The sequence below is a fragment of the Acanthopagrus latus genome, chromosome 7, assembly GCF_904848185.1.
Source record: "Acanthopagrus latus isolate v.2019 chromosome 7, fAcaLat1.1, whole genome shotgun sequence".
NCBI classification, from domain to species: Eukaryota; Metazoa; Chordata; class Actinopteri; order Spariformes; family Sparidae; genus Acanthopagrus; species Acanthopagrus latus.
Genome location: NC_051045.1, coordinates 30,989,594 through 31,015,123, shown reverse-complemented (window position 1 = coordinate 31,015,123; position 25,530 = coordinate 30,989,594). Strand labels below are relative to the sequence as shown.

At 42.9% G+C, this 25,530-nt stretch overlaps 1 protein-coding gene across 1 annotated transcript in view; it reads right to left on the bottom strand.

The window, feature by feature from the left end:
* Positions 1 to 292: 292 nt before the first annotated feature.
* Positions 293 to 25,530, bottom strand: part of LOC119022193 (immunoglobulin superfamily member 21-like) — a 28,069-nt gene continuing 2,831 nt past the window's right edge. The window contains exons 2-10 of the mRNA XM_037102788.1: positions 18,485 to 18,597; positions 17,673 to 17,794; positions 17,443 to 17,561; positions 15,756 to 15,871; positions 8,918 to 9,440; positions 6,878 to 6,978; positions 5,926 to 6,118; positions 5,801 to 5,839; positions 293 to 1,352 (exon numbers count right to left, since the gene is read on the bottom strand). Coding sequence (XP_036958683.1) covers positions 1,270 to 1,352; positions 5,801 to 5,839; positions 5,926 to 6,118; positions 6,878 to 6,978; positions 8,918 to 9,440; positions 15,756 to 15,871; positions 17,443 to 17,561; positions 17,673 to 17,794; positions 18,485 to 18,597 — 1,409 coding nt within the window. The 3' untranslated portion in view covers positions 293 to 1,269. The remainder of the gene's footprint in view (positions 1,353 to 5,800; positions 5,840 to 5,925; positions 6,119 to 6,877; positions 6,979 to 8,917; positions 9,441 to 15,755; positions 15,872 to 17,442; positions 17,562 to 17,672; positions 17,795 to 18,484; positions 18,598 to 25,530) is intronic.

The following is a 25,530-nucleotide window of genomic DNA, read 5'->3' as shown; positions in this document are numbered from 1 at the left end:
ATTCGGAAATTAGTCGTCCCATTAATAATTATACCTTAGGCAATAAGCCAGACAATTGTTTAAAAGATAATGACTTATAATGTAAAGAACCTACCTACCTGCCTTCCTTCCTTCCTCCATCTTACATATTGGGAGTTGTAAGGCTTTAGTATCGTAGTCTGGTTTAAAATATTAACCAAAATATGTACAGTTATTTCAAAGAAAACACTTTACTACGTTTAGTACTGAATGCAGTTTAGATCATTTGGAGCTTTTATATAACATCCAGTAGCACATTCTTCGATTCAAAAAGGAGAGCTCTATTATTTAAAGAAGGACACACTTGTCGTAATCAGCACAAAGCTCAGAGTCCAGCAGTAACAAAGGGTTGGAGTGATCCTGCTTGAGTATCTGTAGACATTACTATGATTTATCCCATGAAGAAATTAACGAGGAAAAGCATTTTTTTTTCTTATTTTAGTCAAAGTTTTTAATTTGGTCTCCAGAGATTCAAGCAAAGACGGGAGCAGAGACAGGATCCAAACAAACCAACTCCATCACATGTAGGTGTGAACAGCTGTTTTGGACAATGAAATAAAACTAATGTACTTTAAATTTCTTATTTTCTGAAAACACAAATAACCGATCCAAGAGAATAATGACATTTACCAAATGATACTTTATGGTTATGCAACATTTTTGCCAGAGTATCAGTTATGGATGGCTATGGGCCCATCATTCACTTTTACATGGGTTTGACTGCCCGTCAGAAATTCACCTCTTTGCGTTTATTCTTATAAATGTACTTTTTGCAATGTCTCATAACGGGAGCACTGGTTATGAAAAAGTGTCTAATCAAGTCTTTGTCAGTATGAGAACTGGTTATGCTGATTGGCCAGCCTATAGCCTACCAGGACTACGATTCTCCAGTGCCATTATTCTCTAGAATCTCGTGTGAAGCCTGCAGACATTCATCCAAGATTTATCCCAGTATGATGCATTTAGAGCCTGCTACTTTGTCATAGTCAGTCAGAGTCAAGTAACCAATCAGCTAATTTGCTCATAGTAGAGCAGTATTTTGTGCAGCATCTGGACCTTTGCTCCCACACTGGATCAGAATTTGTCCTCTCTTTAAGGGTTAAGACCAGCTGCACCTTTCATGTTCCAGTAGCGCTGAGTGTTGCTGCTACCAGCTGAATGGACATTTTGCTACTGCCAGGGAATCATTGAAGAGCAGGTGCCACAGGAAAACGTGGGTGGTGGCGTGTGGATGAGCAGCAGAGGCTCAGATCACGTCAGCTCACATGTAAAGCTCAGGAGCAGCAACAAGGAGGTCAGTGTGAGGGAGCGCTGGCTGACTGCTGCATCAATGGCTGCACACAAACAAGACAGCATACAGAGCGCTGCTATAGATTTATATCATTACAATTTACATTAAAGGGAAAGTTTGTGTTTTTTGAAGTGGGGTCATATAAAGTACATATCTATAGTCGATCTGTTTCCTACCGTAATCAATGATCAGCGCAGCCTCAGTTTGGAGAAGTAGAGAGCAGAGGTTCTACGGTTGAGAAAATGTAGTGCCAAAATAAAGGGCGGTCTGACGGTGATGTAAAGCGGTGTGAATTTTCCCTTTACAATGTACACTTGAACTGTTATAGATTTTTTAAGGTGAGCCTCGTTTTAGGTGGTTTATTTCTCTTTTTCTCTGGACTCTGTTCACTGCAGTACAAAGCTGAGCGTCTGGGCTGGAGCGGCTCTCTGCTTCTCCAAACTGAGGCTGCACTGATTGGTGATTATGGTGGGAAACAGATCGACTATAGATATGTACTTTATATGACCCCATTTCAAAAAACCTATCCCTTTAAAATCAACATGCTGACAAGTAACAGGTAAGTCAAAATTCAACATTCAAACAAATCTCTTGTGCAGAGCCAGACAATGTGTAGCCATGCTAAGTTACCAACACCACTGTCAGGAACACTGGCATCATGAAATGTAAATATTCAGGGGAAAAGTAAAATATTGTGTCAGTATATTTGACACACATGCACATTTATTCATGTGATTATTCATTTCATAAACCTCTTTAATTCTGCATTTGGGGCTCCTCATATGTGTAAAATAACAATATGTCTGTCACACTATTATTTTATTTTACTTTAGAGTACACTAATAAGATATAATAAGCTACACTTTTATTTTAAATAAGACTAATACTCGGTGAATGATTTGAGGTGTGGTGCCGGCATTAAACGGACAATCGGACATTTAATCAATGTTGGGACCCACGGATGAAGTCATTCATTGTGGATTTCAAAATGGACTCTGAACTGAACTCAGTGTCCCAGAATTCCCCATTCTTCACACATGCAGAATTCAGGTTTGAGCTGCTGTTGGTCAGGGTGACAGACTCTCCTCTGATAGTCAAAACCCCAGAGCATACATTGTTCTCTCTCTCTCACTCGACCCTTCTCTACTTCTTCAACTTTGGAACTTCAAGGGCTCCTCTCCACCTCCCTCACAGGGCTGCCTGCCCTCAAGATCTATTTTTCTGGGCCCAACAAGCTGGGGAGAGCTGCAAGTGCATTGGCAGCAGGCCCAGAGAACTTCTCCTCACTGCAGCTACATGAGGTTCTGCCAATCTGACGATCTGCAGAACACCAAGCAGGTTAGCACCGAGCTCCTTGCAAAGGAAAGGAGCGACCAGTTTCCTCCTCTGCCGACTTTCATCAAACCTCTTGCACAGCAAGAACAGTTTTGTTCAACTTTGGAGCCCCAACCTTCTCCTGCAACTGCCAGCACCTTCTCTTCAAAGACTGGTAATGTTGAACTGGGCTTAGATAGCATAGCACAGCACGGCTGAGCACAGGACTTTAAACTCTGGTTGATGTAATGTGTTCAGTTTCTCCACTGTTTGGTGTTATTGTGACCTCAAGTCAAGTTACTGGTAGTTTGCTTTCCTAGACAGCTAATTCGACGTTAGTCCCTCAGACTCACAGTCTCTGCATGCAAAAAAGACTTTTGAACCTTCTTGCTGTCTATTTAAGACTGTACAAGAGTGAATGTTGCCAACTTCTACACTGTCAAGAACTCCAAAATCCTTCAACTATTACTAGCTGTTATGGTCCATTTGGTTGTAGTTATTAAGTTAATTATTAATAAGAGTTATAAACAGTTTAGTACCTTTTTATGAGACCGATTTAGTAAATGAGTGGTGCCCCCAGGTAATCTAATGTAAACTAGATCATATTATTCATCATAATTAATAATTATCCCAGATAATCATTTATTATTATTGATAGCCATATTTAACCCAAATCTCCCTTTTAATGTTGCATAAATACTACTTAATTGTGCCTCGTGTAATGTGAGGCCCAACATCATCAAGCTAACAACAACAGATGATATAGTTGAGTAACAGGAAGTGGCACAGTGGACACAATGCTCTACTCATGGATTTAGCATAAAAAACGTTTTATTCCATTGCTGTTGATGAGTTTTTGTTCATCTGATCAACCCAGGTGAGAGAGGAGATTCAAAAAATGTGATGCCTTAGAGTCATTAGGGCCACTTGTGGGTCATTGACTCAACCGGCCTTCATGTGGGCTGCTAGGATCAGGTGTGCCCAGGTGTGAAAAATTAAGTTGTCTGGGGAGGGAGCTCAGTACTGCATTGTAGGTGGGTGATAAGTGATGTTGTGGGTCAACTCCTCTGTTCAAAGTCAATCGTTCCAGTTTGACATAGATGGATTATTTTACTCCTCTTCAAACCATCTTCTCTGGACAAGATGTTTACATTGTTGTCCTCAGAGGACTGACTTTTTTTTCCCCCCTTCAGATGTACGTTGACAGCAGGGGATGGCTTCCCCAGGTTACAGTCAGTAATACAATGGTCTGTCAGTGACCTTGTCCTTTCCCAGTTTTTGCAGATATTCTATAACCTTACAGTTAGTTAGAACTGAAGAAGCATTTCACTTGTGAGATGTAAGGTCCTCAAGAAACTGAAACCAAAACTGTAGTCCAGTTGTCTACAGCACACATAATTTACTGTAGATGTTTGTCTGAGGTATAGAATTGTTCTGGTCTAGCCAAACAGGTGGTCTGGAAGATTGTCTAACAAGGGTTTACTAGGCAGGACATAAAAATGACCTTTGCTTAATTTTGCAGTACAGTTTGCTTGTAATACATTGTTAATTAGCCTTAAAAACAAATGTAATAAAGTGAAACTATGTTAAATAAAGCCCAAATGAATGCATTATTCTCTGAGCTCTGTTCTTTGTTTGACCATTATTGATATGGCACTACATTCGTCAAATGACAGCCTGTGTTCTCTAATTAAGCCATGGTAGATGCATGTTTTTAGCCTTAAGTGTGGTTTTTACAGTGTTATTTGGTAGTAGGGGCAGTGTCTAATGGATGTATTTTGTATCTGATATGGCATTGCATTTTATTTCTTATTGCATGATCTTGTATGTTTATATGAACATAGTATATGAGAATATTCTATTCGGTTTCTAATTAGAATATCATTTTGTATAGTAGTCTATGTATATACATTTAGGTCTGATAATGCATTGTGCAGTTTCATATTACAGCATGCTTTTGGTGTAATGCTCTGTAACTAGGGTATAACTTTGTTTACTCTAATATAGTTTTTGTCCAATTCAATATAACATTTGGGGTTTACTTTTTAGGGTATACTAGTGTCATTTTCTAATGAAGACCATATCATTTCTACTTTTTGCTTAATTTCATACAAATTGTGGCTTATTGTGTCTCATCAGTTTCCTTAGGGTATAACTGTCTTTGTTTATGCCTAAAAACAACCATATCAGTTCTATTTTGTCTAATTTGAGAAAAAGTATCACGGGTTTATCACGTTGTAATAAAAAGTAAACTGTAAAAAATGACTGTAAAATGAGCCCAGATGTCATGTCTCCTGTTTGTTTTGTTCTTGTTTCTGGTTTTTGGTTTCTTGTTTATGATTTACATCCTTGTATTATGTCTTGTGTTATGTTTTTTCCTTGTCTTGTGTGTCATGTGTTTGATGTTCCTTGCCCTCATGTGTCCTTTAAGTTTCTCCTATGTTCTCCCCTCTGGCTCCCTCTGTCTGTTGTCTTGTTCCCTCCTGGTCTGTTCCTCTGTGCTCCTCCCCCTCATTATCACACCTGGCTTCCTCCCTCCTCTCTCCTCACCTGTGCCTCGTCATGTCATTAGTGTCTGTGTATTTAGTCTCTGTGTTTCCCCTCACTCCTTGTCTGGTCATTGTATTCTGTCTTCTGTCTTCTGTCTTCTGTCTTCTGTCTTCTGTCTTCTGTCTTCTGTATTCTGTATTCTGTCTTCTGTATTCTGTATTCTGTTTGCTGTCGCCTTGCTCCATGCTCATGATTCTTGTTCGTGTTCCTGTTCCATGTTTCCTGTCCCGTTTGGTATGTCTTGGTTTTGAGTTTTTGGTTTTGAGTTTTCCATGTTTGATTTGAACTTTGATTTTTTTTGATTTGTACTTTGTCAAGCTGGTTTCTTTTGCTACTTTGTCTGATTATTGTTTGCTACTTTGCCTTTGCCTTTTTTTGTCTGTTTTGGTGTTTTTGTTGCATTCAGCTTTTGCCTTATTAAAGCTCGCTTTTTGTTCTCCTTATCTTGCCCCCGTGTTTACTGCATTTGGGTCCACCTCCCTTTCCATAGTTTTCCCTTTTTGCCCCGACCTGACACCAGATTCCTGTGGTCACCCTGTGTGTATACTACTGGTTTATTACAGTAAGGAGAAGGTAGCACAGTAGCTGTAACAGATCCTAAACTGACTACGAAATGAAATGACCTACCAATAAAATGTTCTCTTCCTTTCCTTAGTCTTGGGTTGTCTGCAAAATCACACAAAAAGTAACATTAACAGTGAACACACTGATGATATATGGGCAGAACCAAAGTACCCCACAAACACACTCACCAAACACAATGAGGCGGGTGTGGGTGTCTGTGGATCCCAGAGGATTCTGGGCTGTGCAGCGGAACATGGAACCGTTGAGCTCAGCAGGAACTCTATCCAGGACGAGTTCCCTTCCCTCGTGCTCCTCGCTGCCATCTAGCAGATGGCCACCGACCTTGGTCCAGGTGAACATGGGCTCAGGGAAGACCTCACTCTGTGGACACAAACAGGTGTGTGGGAAGGGCGATGCAGGGTCAGGTCACAATGTGAAGTGGAAGTGGAAGAACATCGATCTCTCCTGCAGCAATTGCTGTCATGTCTTCTTCTTAACTTGTAACACTGCACTGGAGCAAATCAGTGGGCAGACTAGAATGGCAAACACATCTGTATAAATGTAAAGTCTGAAGCTTATTATAAAATATGAGTTTAGCCTGAGATTGAATTGACCACATACACAGACACATGAGGAATAGCACCCTTGGTTCCTGCTGTCACTTGCTGACTTCAGGCTTATGTACAATAAGGTATCTTTACATAACCTGTAATGTATCCAAAGGTTACAAAACAGATAAATGTCAGTGATTGAATATATCATGCTTGATTAGAACATAAATACATATGCACTCAAATATTGTATTATATTATATTATATTATATTATATTATATTATATCATATTATATTATATTATAATAGCATCTAAAAAACCCACTATTTCCTTGAAAGGAGCAGTATGGAGAGTTTTAACAGTGTCCCTATTTCCTGTAGCTGCAACGCATCAAATGTCACACTGTATCTAAAATCTCTGCTTGTTGGTTTCCAAAGTGGACAGAATGGAACTGAAACCAATTGCTGCTTGGAATGAAGGAACTCTACCTAAAAACTTGTGGCACACTTCAAACAGGGAAAGCATTGGAAAGTAAGAAGGCACTCGTCTGACCACTTTTTAGAGAGCTACTGTTTTGGAAACTTACTGCTGAAGGTCCCAACTGGAAACCCTGGACAGTGATCCGCACTGTGTCTCCAACCTTGGCCTTACTGGGGCTCATGGTCAGCTTGGGTCCTCTGGGAGCAGCTGATAGAGTGAAATACCATGTCAAAAGAACATGTTGTGAAGATGTTGTAAAAATAAGATGTATGAAAAATTGGAAAGTCATAACAGCACACACAGTACCAGTGAGGTACTGGTATAAATCACCTATGGTGAAGCACTACAAACTGCTAAAAATTCATTATGGCTTTTCAGAAACCTGCGGGTGACGTCACATTGGCTCTTTCCACTTTTTTTATGCTTAATGGTCAGGACTCCATCCAGTATGTATGACTTCAGTATTTACAGAATATTCTGAATATTATAAGCAGGTGGTCTGAGTAATAGTGTTGCGAAGGGAACTGACTGACAATAATCCCTGTCACTAAATCACTGCTTTAATCACAAGAACTTTTAAAACCTTTGACAACCTTTCTGGAGTACATTCTTAAATCTAGACACAGTCAATTATTTTAAGTATGTGGAACTTTAGTGCTTCAAGACTGCACAGCATCCTTGCAACATGTGCTTTAATAGATGTCACTATGTTAAGTTTAGGCTACACTTAACCGTTGACTTATAACAAAAAGATAACAGATAACAAAAATCTAACCATTTGTAATTTTGTTGTATGAAGACAGTAACAGAGTGAAACATTAATGAAATGAGATTAAAAAAGAAGAAGTATTTCATCCAGTATGCAAAACAATTATTAACACTAGCATCTATTGACCGAACTGCAACAATGAGATTCTCCAAACTATCCAGGCCGCAAGAATAGTTTCCATGGGCTAAAAAGCACTCGCTGTACAATGTGGGGAGATTTTCAGGGGACTCTCAACAGTCTGCAGGATGAGGGTCACAGGAATGTCGAGCTTACTTGCTAGCAAATCAAAGTCCCCTTCTGTGGTTGGAAAATTCGCTTCAAAGCCTGGTGCACTTCCTGAGGGCTTGGCAGGTCCTCTTCCATGGAGCCCACTATGTTGCACCATATATTTCTATCGTAGCCCAGACTGGACAAACCAAGCACTTTTATGTTTTAGCTGCCATTGTAGGATCTCCTACACAGTCGGAAGAGGACAGTGAAGGAAGCGGTATTCAGTTGGTCGAAATCTGCAATGTCACCACGAGACTGCACTGAATCCTCCACACTGGCCCTTTGAATTATGGTTTGGAAATCTGGTTAACTGGATGTTGTGTTTGCATGAAAATTAATGAAGGGAACAATGACATATTTTTGAGGGAGGTTGTCTTAGGTTAAAATAACTGCACTGATTGGAAACACTGCTGCTCATCCATCAACATGTTTTTCTCAATTTTCAAATGGAGTTCTGATTTGTACTTTTCCGATAATTAAAGCCTTACAGTACATGCTATTAGACAAGCTAGCTTATGAACATGTGTCTGTCCCTCGAGGGTCCCACATACAGTCTGATTCTAGTACATGTCTGAGGGCTCATTGCCCCTAATCCATATCTATACACTTAGGCATTGGGATTGTAGTTGGGCATGGACAGGGAGTGTTGACATCAGTAATTGTGTATGGGAGTTTGCATCAACAGTGTGTTAAGCTTAAGGGTTTACAATAGCACAAACTATCTCAGCAGTGGGTGCATGAGGGCTTGTACAGTGTTACAGCAAGAAATAAGAGGAAAATATGTCAGTCACCAACACTGGGCTCAACTAAACAACCAAGTGTCATACTTTAACAGCAGTACACATTGGTGTCTGTTAGCTTGGCACTATTTGAAACCAGTTAAAGAAGGTAAGGGGGTTTGGTTATGTTATTGTTGTGCTCTGATTGTGAGGCTGTGCTGTCTCATTGTAGCTGCAAATACCATGTATGCATTCATACCTATGAACAAATATGAAAGTACCAGTCAAAGGATTTGCTTGATCAGTTTTCACAGCACTATCCCTGCAGTAAGCTAAGCCTGATATCATATAAAGCCTGAGTTAGCCAGAGCGTAAGTTCATAACTCACCCAGCGTGACCTCAGCCTGCATGGGCATAGACAGAGCTGGGTGGTTGACCTCACAGCTGAACAGAGCCTCGTTGTCCAGCTGAGGGTTAAGGCTCCAGGTCAGCATGGCTCTGACCTCCATAGTGCCATCACCTGCCACCTGCTGCCAGTGCTGGAAGTAGTAGAGTGGGTCGCTGCTCTGAACCCAGCGGGGAAATTCTCGGCTCACTACTGTTTCGGGGATCACCTCGGTGGTTGACTTGGGTACTGACATTGACTCTTGCTCTTGCCCCTGCTTGGGGCCATTGGGGCCATCCTGGCCCAGCCGAGCCAGTTTCCCCTCTTCTTCCAGCAGGGACAAGGATTTTTGGACTTTGGTGTCATCAATGTCTCGACTTGTGAGAACCTGGGAGCTCCAGAGCCCTGCCGGGCTCCTGCCTTGGAACTTTTCCTGTCTTGGGTCCTTGCTTTGGTCCCCCCCTGAGGAGGAAGACTGGGCAGTTGGCACCACATCAATTAGCTCACCATCCCGCTTGAAGTAAACCTGAAAGGCAGGGACAAAGACAGGTGAGCTCAATGGGAGGAGCAGAAGCATTTAAAATCATGAAGACAGGGGATATAGTACAGAGATGATTTACAGTGGCTCTGATCAAGACTATGACTCTGAGGAAATGAAGAGAAGAAGAGATGGCAGGTGGGGGAAGGAGAGGCATGAAACAGGAGAGGAGAGAGAGAAAGTCGGACATCAGCTGTGGGTGAAGATGGCATGTCCAGTCAGAATGTTTTCACATCTGACTCTGTGACACTCAGGATTTATTTGGACCAAACCGAGCCCTGTTCAGTTTCTGTGTACACATTCAGTGGACTGTCACGACAAGAAAACTGCAATGTTTTAATTAAAATCTTTCTTGCAGAAATGTTCTGGAAGATGCACTTTAAGCATGAAGATGATGATTCCCTCATTAAAAAAGAAAAAAGAAAAACATGAAAGAACAGGTATATCATGGCAGTCTCCAGTTCCAATGATTTCTACAACTCTCACTTTTCTGTGACGGGTTTGAGTGAATTACTACTTTGTTGCAAAAAACATTCATGATGATGGTTCAATGATGAATTTATTATAGGTCTTCTGCAAATATGAGCAAATCTGCCGGATTAAAAATATACATACAGTAACTTGTGAATCAAATGTTCTGTGTAGCCTGGCCTTAACTTCTTCTGAGTGATTCTGATTGAATTAGAATAGCTTTTGACATTTCTGGACCCATTTCAATAGGACCTGTTTGATACACCGATTAGACTCAGCCAGAGACATTACAATGGCAGTCTAAAGAGCTCAGCATTGATCTGAAAGAGCACATTATTAATTTGAACAAGTCAGTAAAGTCACTTTGAACCATTTCAAAGCAGTTATAGGTCCCAAGATCAACTGTACAAACCATTGTTTGTAAGTATGAAGTACCAGTCACAGTTCTTTTGCTGCCATGATTAGGAAAAAAATGAAAACTATCACCAGCTGTCGAGAGAAGACTGGTAAGGATTGTCAAGTGCCCACCAAAAACCACCAGAAAGCAAGTCTACAACCATTTACAAGCTGCAAGACAGGTGTCAGTGTCCTAAGTCAAGTGTGTTTTGCAGGACATGGCTAGACATGCAATGGATTATTAGCTCCAGATTGAACAGGCAGTCTGTGGAAGTACATCTCTTCCAGCACTTTTGAACAATCCCACCAAGGCCAAACTCCAAACATACATAATGAATCCTGTCATTCTAAATACCTTGAGAACATGGAGGCAAATTCAGTCTTTCCTAAATCTCCCCAAAGTCTACCTAGATAGCCCTGTTTGCAAAAAACACGCTTTCATTCCAGGTTTACACTGTGTCCACAATTATTAGGCAAGTCAGTATTTTGACCATATCATCATTATTATGCATATAATCCAACGCTAAGCTGTATAAACTGGAATGCTTATTTGATTTAATCATATTACCTGCTGTGTATTTGTGTAATGAAGGAGAATGAGGCCTAAGGAGATCAACACCCTGTATGGAGGTGTGCATAATTATTAGGCGGCTTCTTTTCCTCAGGCAAAATAGGCCAAAAAAGATATTTAACTGACTCTGAAATGTCAAAAATCTTTCAGAGGGATGCAGCACTCTTGAATTTGCTGAGTTATTGGGGTGTAATCACAGAACCATCAAACATTTGCTGCAAATAGTCAACAGGGTCGCAAGAAACTGTCACGTTGGGGTTTAGGGGAAAACTATGGAAGGGAAAATGTGGACCTAAACGCAGTACACTTGAGGCAGAGATGGGGATGAACAAACGTAAGGCGAGCTTTATTAAAAAAGCTGATTACAAAAAAACAAAAGCAGGCAAAAATTCAACAGGCAAAGTAGCAAACAAGAATCAGACAGGTAAAGTAACAACTTAAAGGGCAAGACAAAGTAGCAAACAAAATTCAAAGTTCAACTCAAACATAAAAAAACTCAAAACCAAAAACATACCGAGCATGGACAGGAACATGGAACATGGAACATGGAGCATGGAGCATGGAACCGCAAACAGAAATCAATGACTGGACAAAGAGTGAGGGGAAACACAGAGACTAAATACACAGACACTAATGACATGACGAGGCACAGGTGAGGAGAGAGGAGGAAGGAAACCAGGTGTGATGATGAGGGGGAGGAGCACAGAGGAACAGGCCAGGAGGGAACAAGACAACAGACAGAGGGAGCCAGAGGGGAGAACATAGGAGAAACTTAAAGGACACATGAGGGCAAGGAACATCAAAATATGAGACACAAGACATGGAACATTAAAAAATGAGACACAAGACATGGAACATCAAAACATAACACAAGACAAGATACAAATATGTAAATCAAATACAAGAAGCCAAAAACCAGAAACAAGAACAAACAAAACAAGAGTCATGACAGAACCCCCCCCTTAAGGGACAGCTCCCAGATGTCCCTCAAGACATACATTTAAAGTCCAAATGAAGCCGGGAGGTTGGAGGGGGTCAGGAGGAGGGCCAGAGTCAAAGCCGGGAGGGTGGAGGGGGTCAGGAGGAGGGCCAGAGTCGAAGCCGGGAGGGTGGAGGGGGTCAGGAGGAGGGCCAGAGTCAAAGCCGGGAGGGTGGAGGGGTTCAGGGGGAGGACCAAGGTTCAAATAAACAAGGTGGAGGCGAGAACTGGGGCCCACTGGGAACCAGGGACGTGGACTGAGGCGCAGGCTGGAACGTGCTGGAGACCGGTGACCAAGGCGTAGGCGCTGTCTCAGACTCGCTGGAGGCCGGCGACGAAGGCGTAGGCGCGGCCTTGAACTCGCCGGAGGGCGACGACGAAGGCGTAGACGCGGCCTTGAACTCGCCGGAGGGCGACGACGAAGGCGTAGACGCGGCCTTGAACTCGCCGGAGGGCGACGACGAAGGCGTAGGCGCGGCCTTGAACTCGCCGGAGGGCGACGACGAAGGCGTAGGCGCGGCCTTGAACTCGCCGGAGGGCGACGACGAAGGCGTAGGCGCGGCCTTGAACTGGCCGGAGGGCGACGACGAAGGCGTAGGCGTGGCCTGGAACTGGCCGGAGGGCGGCGACGAAGGCGTAGGCGAAGGCGAAGGCGTAGGTGCGGGCTGGGTTCCCCTGGAGGCTGACGACGAAGGCGAAGGCGAAGGCGCAGGTGCTGCCTGGAACTCACTGGAGGCTGATGGCGAGGACGTAAGCGCTGGAGGCTGGTGACTGGGGACCACAGGCGTAGGCGAGGGCTGGAACCCGCTGGAGGCTGGCGGCAAAAGCGTGGGCTGAGACCCACAGGTGACCAGACCACTGGCTGGGAAACCCTCCAGGGCCTGGGCCGGACCACCGACGGAGTTTTGCCGGGAGCTGGTGGCCTGGGAGCCGATGAAGGGTCTCTGGCAATAAATGACCTTGGCCGGACCCCTAACCGAGGAGCAGGCACTGGACTCGGCTGGGTCTCCGACCGAGGACCTGACACTGGATTTGGCGTGAGACTCGGTCGGACCTCCGACCGAGGAGCAGGCACTGGGCTTGGCGTGGGACTCGGCCGGGCCTCCGTCCGAGGAGCAGGCACAGGGCTTGGCGTGGGACTCGGCCGGGCCTCCGACCGAGGAGCAGGAACAGGCGCTGGACCTGACGTGGGCCTCGGCCGGTCCTCCGACCGAGGAGCAGGAACAGGCGCTGGACCTGACGTGGGCCTCGGCCGGTCCTCCGACCGAGGTGCATGAACAAGACGTGGCGTGGGCCTCGACCGGTCCTCCGACCGAGGTGCATGAACAAGACGTGGCGTGGGCCTCGGCCGGTCCTCCGACCGAGGTGCATGAACTGGCCTCGGCCGGTCCTCCGACCGAGGTGCAGGAACTGGCCTCGGCCGGTCCTCCGACCGAGGTGCAGGAACTGGCCTCGGCCGGTCCTCCGACCGAGGTGCAGGTACAGGCCTCATCTGGACCGCCGACTGAAAACCACTGGCTGGTGTTGACCGGACTGCCGACTGGGGGCCACTGGCTGGTGTCGACCGGACCGCCGACTGGGGGCCACTGGCTGGTGTCGACCGGACCGCCGACTGGGGGCCACTGGCTGGTGTCGACGGGGTTGAGACTGAGGCCTGGACTGGGAGCTCGGCTGTGGCTGAGGCTGAGGCCTGGGCTGAGAGCTCGGCTGTGGCTGAGGCTGCGGCCTGGGCAGGAAGCTCGGCTGTGGCTGAGGCTGCGGCCTGGGCAGGAAGCTCGGCTGTGGCTGCGGCCTGGGCTGGAAGCTCGGCTGTGGCTGCGGCCTGGGCTGGAAGCTCGGCTGTGGCTGCGGCCTGGGCTGGAAGCTCGGCTGTGGCTACGGCTGTGGCCTGGGCTGGAAGCTCGGCTGTGGCTGTGGCTGCTGCTTCCAAGGCCTTTCTGAGGTTATCTAGCATCGCTATCATCTGAGCGACCCAAGGGAGTTCCTTCAGCCAAGGCCTAATAAACAGTTCTTTGTCGTAGTCTGTTATGGCCTTCAGCTTCTCCCCTGTGTCAGCCTGGCCGCTCAGAATCTCCACCAGTTTGTTCCCCAGCCTACAAATTACTATACTGTCTGGTAGGTCCATTTCTGGTCCAGTCATTCTGTCACGTTGGGGTTTAGGGGAAAACTATGGAAGGGAAAATGTGGACCTAAACGCAGTACACTTGAGGCAGAGATGGGGATGAACAAACGTAAGGCGAGCTTTATTAAAAAAGCTGATTACAAAAAAACAAAAGCAGGCAAAAATTCAACAGGCAAAGTAGCAAACAAGAATCAGACAGGTAAAGTAACAACTTAAAGGGCAAGACAAAGTAGCAAACAAAATTCAAAGTTCAACTCAAACATAAAAAAACTCAAAACCAAAAACATACCGAGCATGGACAGGAACATGGAACATGGAACATGGAGCATGGAGCATGGAACCGCAAACAGAAATCAATGACTGGACAAAGAGTGAGGGGAAACACAGAGACTAAATACACAGACACTAATGACATGACGAGGCACAGGTGAGGAGAGAGGAGGAAGGAAACCAGGTGTGATGATGAGGGGGAGGAGCACAGAGGAACAGGCCAGGAGGGAACAAGACAACAGACAGAGGGAGCCAGAGGGGAGAACATAGGAGAAACTTAAAGGACACATGAGGGCAAGGAACATCAAAATATGAGACACAAGACATGGAACATTAAAAAATGAGACACAAGACATGGAACATCAAAACATAACACAAGACAAGATACAAATATGTAAATCAAATACAAGAAGCCAAAAACCAGAAACAAGAACAAACAAAACAAGAGTCATGACAGAAACGTGTTGAGAACAACACAAGCTGAGAGGCTGCCTTGCATGAAAGAAACCCTCGCTCCAGAGCAGCACCTTAAAACTGGTCTTCAGTTTACTGCTGATCACTTGGACAAAGATAAAAACCTTCTGGAGGAAAACTCTGTGGTCAGATGATTCAAATACTGAGTTGTTTGACTACAATGAGCAGCAATGTGTCTGGAGGTGAGAAGGTGAGGCCTTTAACTCCAAGAACACCAAAGCTGCTGTCAGGCATGGTGCTGGTAGTATCATGCTGTCGGGTTGTTGTGCTGCCAGTGGACCTGGTGCTTTTAGAGAAAGTAAATGGAATAATGAAGAAGTAGGATTATCTCCAAATTCTCCAGGAAAACCTCAAATTATCAGTCTGAAGATTTGGTCTTGGATGTTCCAATAGGACAACGATCCCAAACACACATGAAAAGTGATAAAGGAATGGATAAATCAGGCTAGACTTGAACCCCATTGAGAACACGTGGACTGTGCAGAACGGTGCCAGGAAGCCAACAATAAGCACATAACAGCTGCAGAAATCACTGAAACTGAAGACTGACATGATCTCATGTGCTTTACAAGTGGGAACTTGTGACCATGACTTTGTGGGCATCATTCATATATATCTGTGTGTCATGTACCTCCTCTTTGTTTCACTCGTGACAAATAAAGCCCCTTTTTAATGGATTTTTGTTTCATCAAATATACAGCTGTCGTCTAATCCCCCGTACATTTTCCACAGAGGTCACAGAGTGTGCAGACCAAAGCTTTAGCTGCAGCATCAAGTGGGAGCTCTGTTCTCTTTTGATTTTTTTGTCTGAGAGTGCTAAACATTTCAAATCCAGCAGTGTTCCAAGTTTCATTCTGCAGTGAAAGCACTGCTCTCCTCCTTTTCCAGAGAGTTGTTTTTCATCATCGTAAATGAATGAAAGGATGGATAATGAAGTTCTCCATCATAGCACACAAAGAGGTGAAGCAAATTTGATTATGGGGACTGAGACTTCCAACAGAGTCAAAGGCTGCATCTCACCATGGGAGCTGGCTTTGCCCCCTTAACAATGCAAACCAGAGTGAAGTTCTGGGCCTCGTAGCGACTGAAAGGAGCTGGGCTGTTGGCTGCCACCACAGAGATAGACTTGGGAGGTACTGCAGAGAAAATACACAAGGCACTCAGAGATTAAATACATATCTAATGTCTAATTATTAAAAAATCAGGTTATCTGATGAGTCAGAATGCTGGTGATGCCTTCCATCAAAGAAATACATTTTGGGGAATGTGTTGATTTACTTTCTTTCTGAGAGTATAGATGGATCTCAACCTCATACAGAGCTGGACTTCATGTTTGTTTAACTTAATTCAATTCAAATGGGTTTTATTGGTAGAACTTAAACATATATATCATACACACAAACACACACACATTCAGAGCAAGCTGCCCGGGTATATTAATAGCCACCCAAGTATATTTGGTGGCCTATTTCAGCATTTTTTACTTTTTTAATCTCTCCAACACAACAACACTATCAGTGATTGATTAACCAATAGACATCTGCCCTCGCTCTTCCCCTTCAATCTGTTGACAGCTGTACATGCTCTGCAGAGAAAGAGAGAGATTAACTCTAGAATTACATCCTCCTGCAAACACACTGATTGTAATGCTGTCTTAAGGCAAATTGACAGTCCATGTCCACCTGCAGGTGTGCATATCTGCTATTACCCATCTGTGTCATAGTTTTAATACTGCGCTGCTGCACATCAACATTCAGCCGCATGCCTCCATGTATACAACCTTACCATTGCAGTTTGTCTGCAAACTTTGTGTCTTACTTTCTTAGATGTGCCCACCTCAGACTAAATTGACCATCTAACTATGTACATCAGAAAAAGGGGGCTTACATTTCTATTCACCTCAAGAATGGATAATGAGCTTTGAATCACTATTGAAGCCATAAAAAATCTGCCTGCACTGGGGCTGTAAATTCAACCCATTTATTCCCAAACTTATTTTTTGAATCCTCAAAGAAAAAGTGGCCCTGTCAATTCTTTAAACTGTATCTTCAAAATGATTCCATACCACTCTTAAAGTGTATGTGGGACTAGATTTAGCCATTTTCTAGTATATGATTTTTTACTTGCCACCAAAAGGGCCTGCAGCAGCTTTGTATCACTTCTCTATTTCCAAAATGGAACGTGTCCCAGGTAAAGAGTCTCGAACTACGGGGGGTTTTGAGTCTTGAATATTCTGTTTAATACTATGTGAATTCTAATAAATACTACATTTGGAACAAATCCCAGAATATACAGAACTGGTTTGCCTCCACTGAGCCACTTTGTCTCCAACACATCAAATTTGTATTCCTGTATTTTTCCTGGTATGGCGTCTAAAAAGTAACTTATAATATTGTTCCCAAAATGTTCTCTCTAATCCATGGTGTTAAAGAAATGTCAAATACGTTAGTGGGTAATTACGACCTACTTAACCTGAAATGTCCAGACCTGTAAAGTGTACCTACATGGTTCCCACTGGATGAAACATATGCTCACGAAGATTCGCAGTCATCCAGTTCATGATATATCAAAGAGGTTTCTTCAGTTATGGAAAAAATCCAGTTGTCTTTCTATAAAACTTAGACATAGGATGAAACCTAATGAGTTTGAACCTTTCCTAGATATGGTCTTCAAAGTTCAAGAGACAACCTCAGAGATGAATACATACCTATGACAGTGAGAACGATGCTTCCAGAGGCAAGAATCACTTTTTCTCTGGAGTTCTTGTCATAGATCCCCACATGACACTCATACAGACCGTCATCCTCCATCTGGACCTCAGGAAGCCTGTTTCATATAAAGGATTACAAAGATTATATCCATACAGCACCTTTCATCTTTAACGTCCCTCTATATTCCCCCAGTTTCAAAAGAACCCCCCCAAGTAACCAGTCCTACCGAACAGTTGACTGATAGACAAGGTCCTCTTGTCTGCGGTTGTCCTCCATGTGGGAATAACTGGTATTGTACATGGCATCATATGTGAAAATCTTCTGCTTGGCGCTGCCTCCTTCTATCACCTAAAAGGGAAAGTGCAGTAGCATCACAGACTTTGAATATCATAGCTGCAACCATTGCCTTTAGCAGACCCTTTTGTCCAAAGTGACTCATTGGTGGCTTGTTCCACCACTGAGGCGCCAGAACACAGAAGAGTCGTGACTTTGCTGAGCGACCGTTGTTTGCTCTGAGCGATGGCGGTACCAGCCAGCCAGCTGATGTAGCGAAGTGCTCACGCTGGGGCGTGTGGTACACATTCTATTTCCTTCCTCTGCTTCTGCACTGTGCAGCACCATCAGTGTCTCATCGGCCCTGACTGTTACATAACAATTCATTAAAACTGCCATGGAGCAACATGGGTGCTTTTCCTTTTATTTAGGACATGAGTGGTCATGAACTTCGGCCTCTTTTGTTCAAAATGAATGTTACAGAAACAAACTGAAATATTACCCTTACTTTCCTTTTGCAAAAAAAATAACTGGGTTACACACATGCACACTCAGCTCAATACATGGGGAAAAAAGACCTTCCTGTGGCCCTACTCATGAAGAAAAAAAATGTTGAACTTAGGAAATGAAGCACCAGAGAAATAATTCTTGCTTGTCCCTCAGGGCTTTCTTATAGGTCAAAAGGAGGAGGAAGAGTCATCAACCATATGCAGAGGGAAGATGGCAAGCAGCAATGCATGCATGTAAGTTCACCTGTGTGCTCACCCGAAACCATACAATCTCTCGGAGGTTGCCGTCTGTTTGGAAGTTGCACTTCACTGTTACTGTGTCTCCAATGACAACATGAGGAAGAGGCTCAATGGAAACGGTTAAATAACCTGCCAAAGAGAGAACAGAAGAAAATAGATAGATATAACATTGCCTACCCTTGTATGGCCCTTGCGATGAACTATGATGTTAATGTTCTTATGCATTTACAAAGCAATCTACCATGAAAGCATTACTGGACTTGATGAACTGCACTCAGCAGCCTCACTGTTAATATTCCTGTAGCCTGTAGCTTTGGTGGCCACTCAGCTTAATTCAAAGCTGTGTTGAGGTCGACCCCTATTTGACAAATATAAAGCTCACAATACACAGCCAAAGAGAGCATGGCAAATGAAAAACAGAAAACAGAATTAAAGAAAATGAAGGATCACAATATATGCTGTGTACTGAAGGAAAAACTACAAAGTGCTTGCTAATATAATATATATATGTATATATTAGATATGTAGGAAAATCAAGAACAATGTCAATAAAAGGCCCTCCATTGTTTTCTGTCCTACAACCATTAATTTACCAAACAGCAAGGCCATAATTATGATGTGTTTTGGTTGGAACATGTTCATCTTCATATTACAATAATGCATATAACAATGCATATATTTGTGTTATGATTATGTATGTCATTTTTTGATCCCTGATCACTATTACATACATCAAAACAAATGAGGAAGCTGTTTGTGTTAAATAAACCTGTGGACAAACTCAAGTGAGTAAAGTGAGGCAAAATGTGCTTCTCTGTAAGCACAGATAGCTTGTTAGCAAATAGCTAGCTTGACAGCGTCCAGCTCGGTGGCCCTGTTTAAGTAACAAGGCTCGCTCCATCCCCACCCACACTCCACCTCTTTGCCCATTTCTGATTAACTGGAAGTAAGGCAGAGTGGGGACTGCCAAGATGCCGATGGCCAGTACCACCCACTTTCTGGATCTTCAGAAACCTGTGACTGTTAATAGTGGGAAAATAATGGACAGAACCACTGTGAGGTTTCTGAAGAGCCAGAATGAAGCTACCATGGCTCTGTCTGCCATTTTATACAGTCAGTCGTTTCAACCTGTGCCTGTTTTGAAGCAGCCTGGCAGGAGATCGATTGACACCTGAAGTAACTTCCTTCTGACTGCTTTGACTGATATAAGAGGGCTGGATAGCTCCCTCTTTTTCTCTCTGTCTCCCATGCTCCCAACCAGCAGAGTTTCAGTTTGGTGGTGTTTGCATTCATTTACATCTGGTCTAATTTGTTTCAGTTTGATTCACTTATATATATTTAAATGTTTGCGTTTGTGTGGTCTCCCTTTTTGTTGTTTTTGCTGAGCTGGGTTGTAACACTGAACCAAGACTTCAGTGCTCAGCTCACTGGGTTTAGCAGCATGAGAGTGAGCACAGCCTTCAAGAAGAACACGTCAGTTTGAAGACAGTAGATCCACTACTGAGTAACTACCAGTGGCTCTATGGATGAGAAGACACAGCAGGCGGAGACAAGAGAGGCACGAAGCTACAGAGGAGAGAGAGAGTCGGACATCAGCAGTTGGTGAAAACGGCACATACAGCTGGAGTATTTTCACATTACTCTGTGAACTGAGGATTTATTTGGACCAAACCAGAGGTGATTAACTTTCATGCTGAATATGTAACACACAGACATTCCTTAAAGCAAGGGTAAAGCATAATACAGATGAAAGGGAGGAAGGTCAAAAGCAAAGAGAAATGGGACAGGTACAGAACACAGCGCTGAAAGGAATTACAAACAGTGTCCTAACATGAGGTGGAAAAACAAAGCAGGTTGCACTGAGGAACAGAACCACACTGCTTGCTCATAGACTTCTATGAGACAGACACATACTGTTTTTTTATTATTTTAAATTCTTGTTAATATAATTCTGTCAGACAGCACGGAATGAGATGACTCTGATAACCATGAATCTATTACGGCTTTAACACAAAAAGCGATTTTCTAGGTTAACCTTCACATAGTGTTGGATGATGTTATCATTTATCCATGTGCATGATGAAATGATCTAAACTTTCAAGAATCACAGATTTACTTCACTGTGCTCACAGCAGCAATATTTGGTGCAGCGCTCCAGATTTCTTCCTGACACTTGAATATTAAATATTCACTCTATCCCTCGGACGGCATGGGATTAAATTTAGCAGGAATATTCAGCTGCTGTGGCTCCTGCTGCATTTCTTCATGGTATTCTGAATTTCTGTGTTTGATAGCAGCTCAGCATCAGTCAGTGCTGCTAAATCAGCAAAGCATGTTAATCATTCCATCCATTAAGACGGCCAGCTGTGCTGCAAGTGTACCAAAAACTAAAAGCTGACCCCTGCTGGTTTAATGAACACACAAACCACTCACACAGCTCACTGCTTGCACACACTGATCCCCAGGAGCAACAGTATTTACACCACACTGAGATCTACTGTGGTACTTGACAGTTTGTGAACCCTTTAGAATTTTCTTTATATCTGCATAAATGTTGCCTGGAAAAACTTTTATTTCTTCCACACAGTTACTGAAAGTGGAACCCATTTAAACAAATGAGACAAAAATATTGTACTTGGCTATTTATGATTTGAGGAAAATGATCTTGTATTTCCTCCATTTGTACACAATCTTTCTGACAGTGGATTGTTGGAGTCCAAACTATTAAATATGGTTTAACCTCTTCTAGACTGATGAGCATCAACAACTCTTTCTCTGAGGTCTCCACACCAAATAAATCTCCTTTGGTCTTGCCATGATACACTTTGACAAACGCGTTGATGTTGAAGATCAGATTTTGAAAGATCCCTGTTCTTTAAATAGAACAGGACGCCCACTGATTGTCTGATTGTCCTCCCATTGATTGAAAACACCTGAATCTAATTTCACCTTCAAATTATCCTAGAGGATCACCTACTTTTGTTACTCACTGATATGTAATATTGAATAATTTCCTCAATATTAAAATGGCAAAATATAATATATTTGTCTCATTTGTTTAATTAGGTTCTCTTTATCTACTTTGAGGACTTACATGAATTATGTCATATTTATGCAGAAATAAAGAAAAGTCTAAAGGGTTCACAAACTTTCAAGCACCACTGTATATGTTGCTGTGCCGTGACCAGTGGGGCTCAATGGGTTAATTCAAATTACAGGCCTTTAGCCTTTAGCTGCATGAATATATGACAGTCTCTTAAAAACAAACATGTGAAATGTGTTTATTACATGCAAAATGCAGACATGCATGCTTTGTGTACATCAGTGAAATGCAAAACACACACACACACACACACACACACACACACACACACACACACACACACACACAGAAAAATTCATTTTACATTTTATATTAAGTAGGAAAAAAATATATTATATACATATAGTGGGCGCATGGCAAACACTGTACACTGTATTTCACATTGTGAAAACATCAGTTAAAGCAACAGCGTGGAACAACTTTACCATCAAATAACAGCCTCAAAATCATTTTAATGTCACTGGGTCTTTTTATAGGGTGAACGGTGTCCCTTTCTCAGCCACTCTGATCCCCTCTGGCTTGTTCCTGCATATGTAACTTTGCTGAGTGGGTAGAATCACCGTGCATAATGCTTAAAGCAGTACATCAAACACATCATCAACCATCGGTGAATTTGCTGAAATTGGATCACATTTTATGGAGAAACTGTTTCTGGTTTTCCCTTTCATGTCCCCTGACTGCTCTATCTCAACTCTGTGATTTACAAAGTTTCATGAAAGCAGCAGAGGTGGTGGAGGTGAAGAGACCAAACAGGACACTGATGGCTGAAGCTATATGAGCAAATCTAAAGATCTTTTTTGTGTGTTTTGGTGCAAATCATTTGTAAGTCAATGTTTTTTCAAACTGTGATGAGACTTGCACACAGAAAGACAAAATAACACAATGAAAACGCCACATGAAATTACTGGGAACAAGGTACATTTCTGTGAGCTTTTGCTCCTGAATGAAGGCATCAACCAATCATGTTGTAGGAAATAGGTATTTTGTCACAGCTCATGAGAATGGCAGACACGTTGAATGTTTCTGTCAGCGTCATTGGTAAAGGACAGAAACAAGGCCTCAGCCTGATGTAGTCTCAGTGCTGTGTATGTATGTGTGGGGACCTCATGTCCAGGAGCTGAGCAGCTGCCCTCTGACACATGGACTGCGACCAAAGGCACCTTGCATAGCAGCAGCCTGGCGGTGCTGGAAGGGACTCTCTTGCCCTCTGTCATCACAGTGTGCCTCACCTCAACAACACTGGCCTGTGCTGCATGACGTCAGCCTGCCAACAGATTATTTTTCCCATGTTTTTCCTCTTAATCCTCCCTCAAGCTTTTCATCCAAAGAGCCAGCCATTCACCAAGCTTTGGTCTCCCCACACAGACACAAACAATGTGGCAGAGAGATTAACATGTATCAGAAAGAGACTGAAATGATTAAAAAACACAGCACTTTCACATGATAACTGATTCATAGTGTCCTATGTAAACAACAAAACCAATCATTTAACTGAGGGAAAGCATATTTTGGAATGAGATTAAGGTTAGAGAAATGAGATATAGCGGAGTGATATCACTATCCCTGTTCAGCCTCTGTTTGGCTGTGGACTGTTACTGCTCTGCCCTACTTTAATGTGACAAACATAGAAAGGGCAATTCAACAGCTTAACCAATATAGAGGGCTCTGAACTCCAGTGTTTGAATCCTATGTCTGGTGTTGTCCTCACTGGAGGAGATAAAGCTGGCTTATCCAGTCAAGTTCCTCTCCTCTTTGTGAATGTCTCCCAATGTAGAAGGCAGATTGACCTTAGGACACCACTTCAGCACTCCTCTGTGACTATCAGCATCTTCCAGCTGACTGCATAGTCATATGTTCAGCAGCTAACTAATATGTTTGATTTGATTGATTTGAAATTAGATTTGTTTAAATTTCGCCACATTTTGGGTGTTAACACAGGGTGTTAATGCAGATACAATCAACCCTTTACTTTCACTTTAAACAAAAATAACTAAATCTAATGTGAGATCAAACTGTACTGGCTCTCCAACCTACAAACATTTCTTAAAGTTCTGCTGCTTCCTTCAATCACAGCTGATCATCATCAGATTGTTCACATGAAATGAAAGAAAAATGTTCAAAATATAATTTGCCATCAAGACAAAAAAAGCGTTCACACGAACTGTGGTTACAGACCAAAGCCCCGTTTCTTAAAAGCATCTCAAGGCGGAGACAACCATTGTCCCATTGTAACACCATATATCATTTTAACCTGAAGTTGATTTGGGGAAATGAAGCCCAGTCTAGAAAGAATTAATCCTGCAAATGATAAAGGGCATGTCTTGTAGTAAACTGGTTTAATTGTAAACCACCTGAGGATATAATCCTTTTAAACATCTCAATTAATGGCTCCAAACAAAGTGCTTAATAGTAAACTCAAGTCAATGATAACGAGGGCTATAATAGTGATTTTAACACACGTGAACATGGACGCAAAGAATGTTCAACACAAGATCTTTTCATTATACGACTAGTTCAGTTATCTCATAATTGAACAGAATCTAACAAAAAAAATGTTTTAGGAGTGTCTGAAACCAAAATTTGACACGTGCAGATGCTTTGCAGTGCCAATAAAAGACACAACTTCACCATCAGGGGACCTGTTGAACTGCAAATAAAGGACGGACAGTGGCTGATGTTGCTGTGTTGGAGCTGTTCCTGGAACATTATAATTATTGTCCCTCCATGGTTGTCAACATTTTGAAAAGATACAATATATTTTACTCTGAACCTTGTTATCCTAAATCTAACCAAGTAATTTTCTTTTGCCTAAACCAATATGCTCCAAACAGGATGAACAAACGCTGTCTGTTGGGTAACAATCCTACCCTTAGTCCGATCAGCCACAACAGCCTCCTGAAGCACTTTGTCACTCTTTCATGAATAGTAACATTGGTCCCGGAGCAACATTAATTATGAGGCAGTATTTTTCTCCTCATACAAGATGCTGAGGACACGACCTGCTACTACATTACTGTTGTTTGGTCCTGTAATGTTACTTTGTGGGTTGAATTGGGACATTTCTCTTTTGTTTGATGAGTGAAGGATCTGTTTTGCTGTCAGACTGTGATCACCAGCAGACTGACACACTCTTGTCCACCCCTGGAACAAATAACAGCAAAACTACCGTAACTATGATGAGTTACACTTGTTAGTGATTACTTTCGTTTTATGGCTGTCGACAAGATGACAAAGTGGCAACAAAATTCCCCTGGCTAAGCTTGATTGTGTCCAAGTTGACTTTGCTTGAGGTTAATTGCAGGTAGCTGTTTCTGACGCATCCAAGCCAAAAGCTGTTTTAATCATACTGGTTACACAAATATATATATATACACTATATTACCAAAAGTATTCGCTCACCTGCCTTTACTCATTCTATGAACTGAAGTGCCATCCCATTCCTAACTCATAGAATTCAATATGATGTCGGTCCACCTTTTGCAGCTATTACAGCTTCAACTCTTCTGGGAAGACTGTCCACAAGGTTGAGGAGAGTGTTTATAGGAATTTTTGACCATTCTTCCAAAAGCGCATTGGTGAGGTCACACACTGATGTTGGTCGAGAAGGCCTGGCTCTCAGTCTCCGCTCTAATTCATCCCAAAGGTGTTCTATCGGGTTCAGGTCAGGACTCTGTGCAGGCCAGTCAAGTTCATCCACACCAGACTCTGTCATCCACGTCTTTATGGACCTTGCTTTGTGCACTGGTGCACAGTCATGTTGGAAGAGGAAGGGGCCCGCTCCAAACTGTTCCCACAAGGTTGGGAGCATGGAATTGTCCAAAATGTTTTGGTATCCTGAAGCATTCAATGTTCCTTTCACTGGAACTAAGGGGCCAAGCCCAGCTCCTGAAAAACAACCCCATACCATAATTCCTCCTCCACCAAATTTCACAGTTGGCACAATGCAATCTGAAATGTAC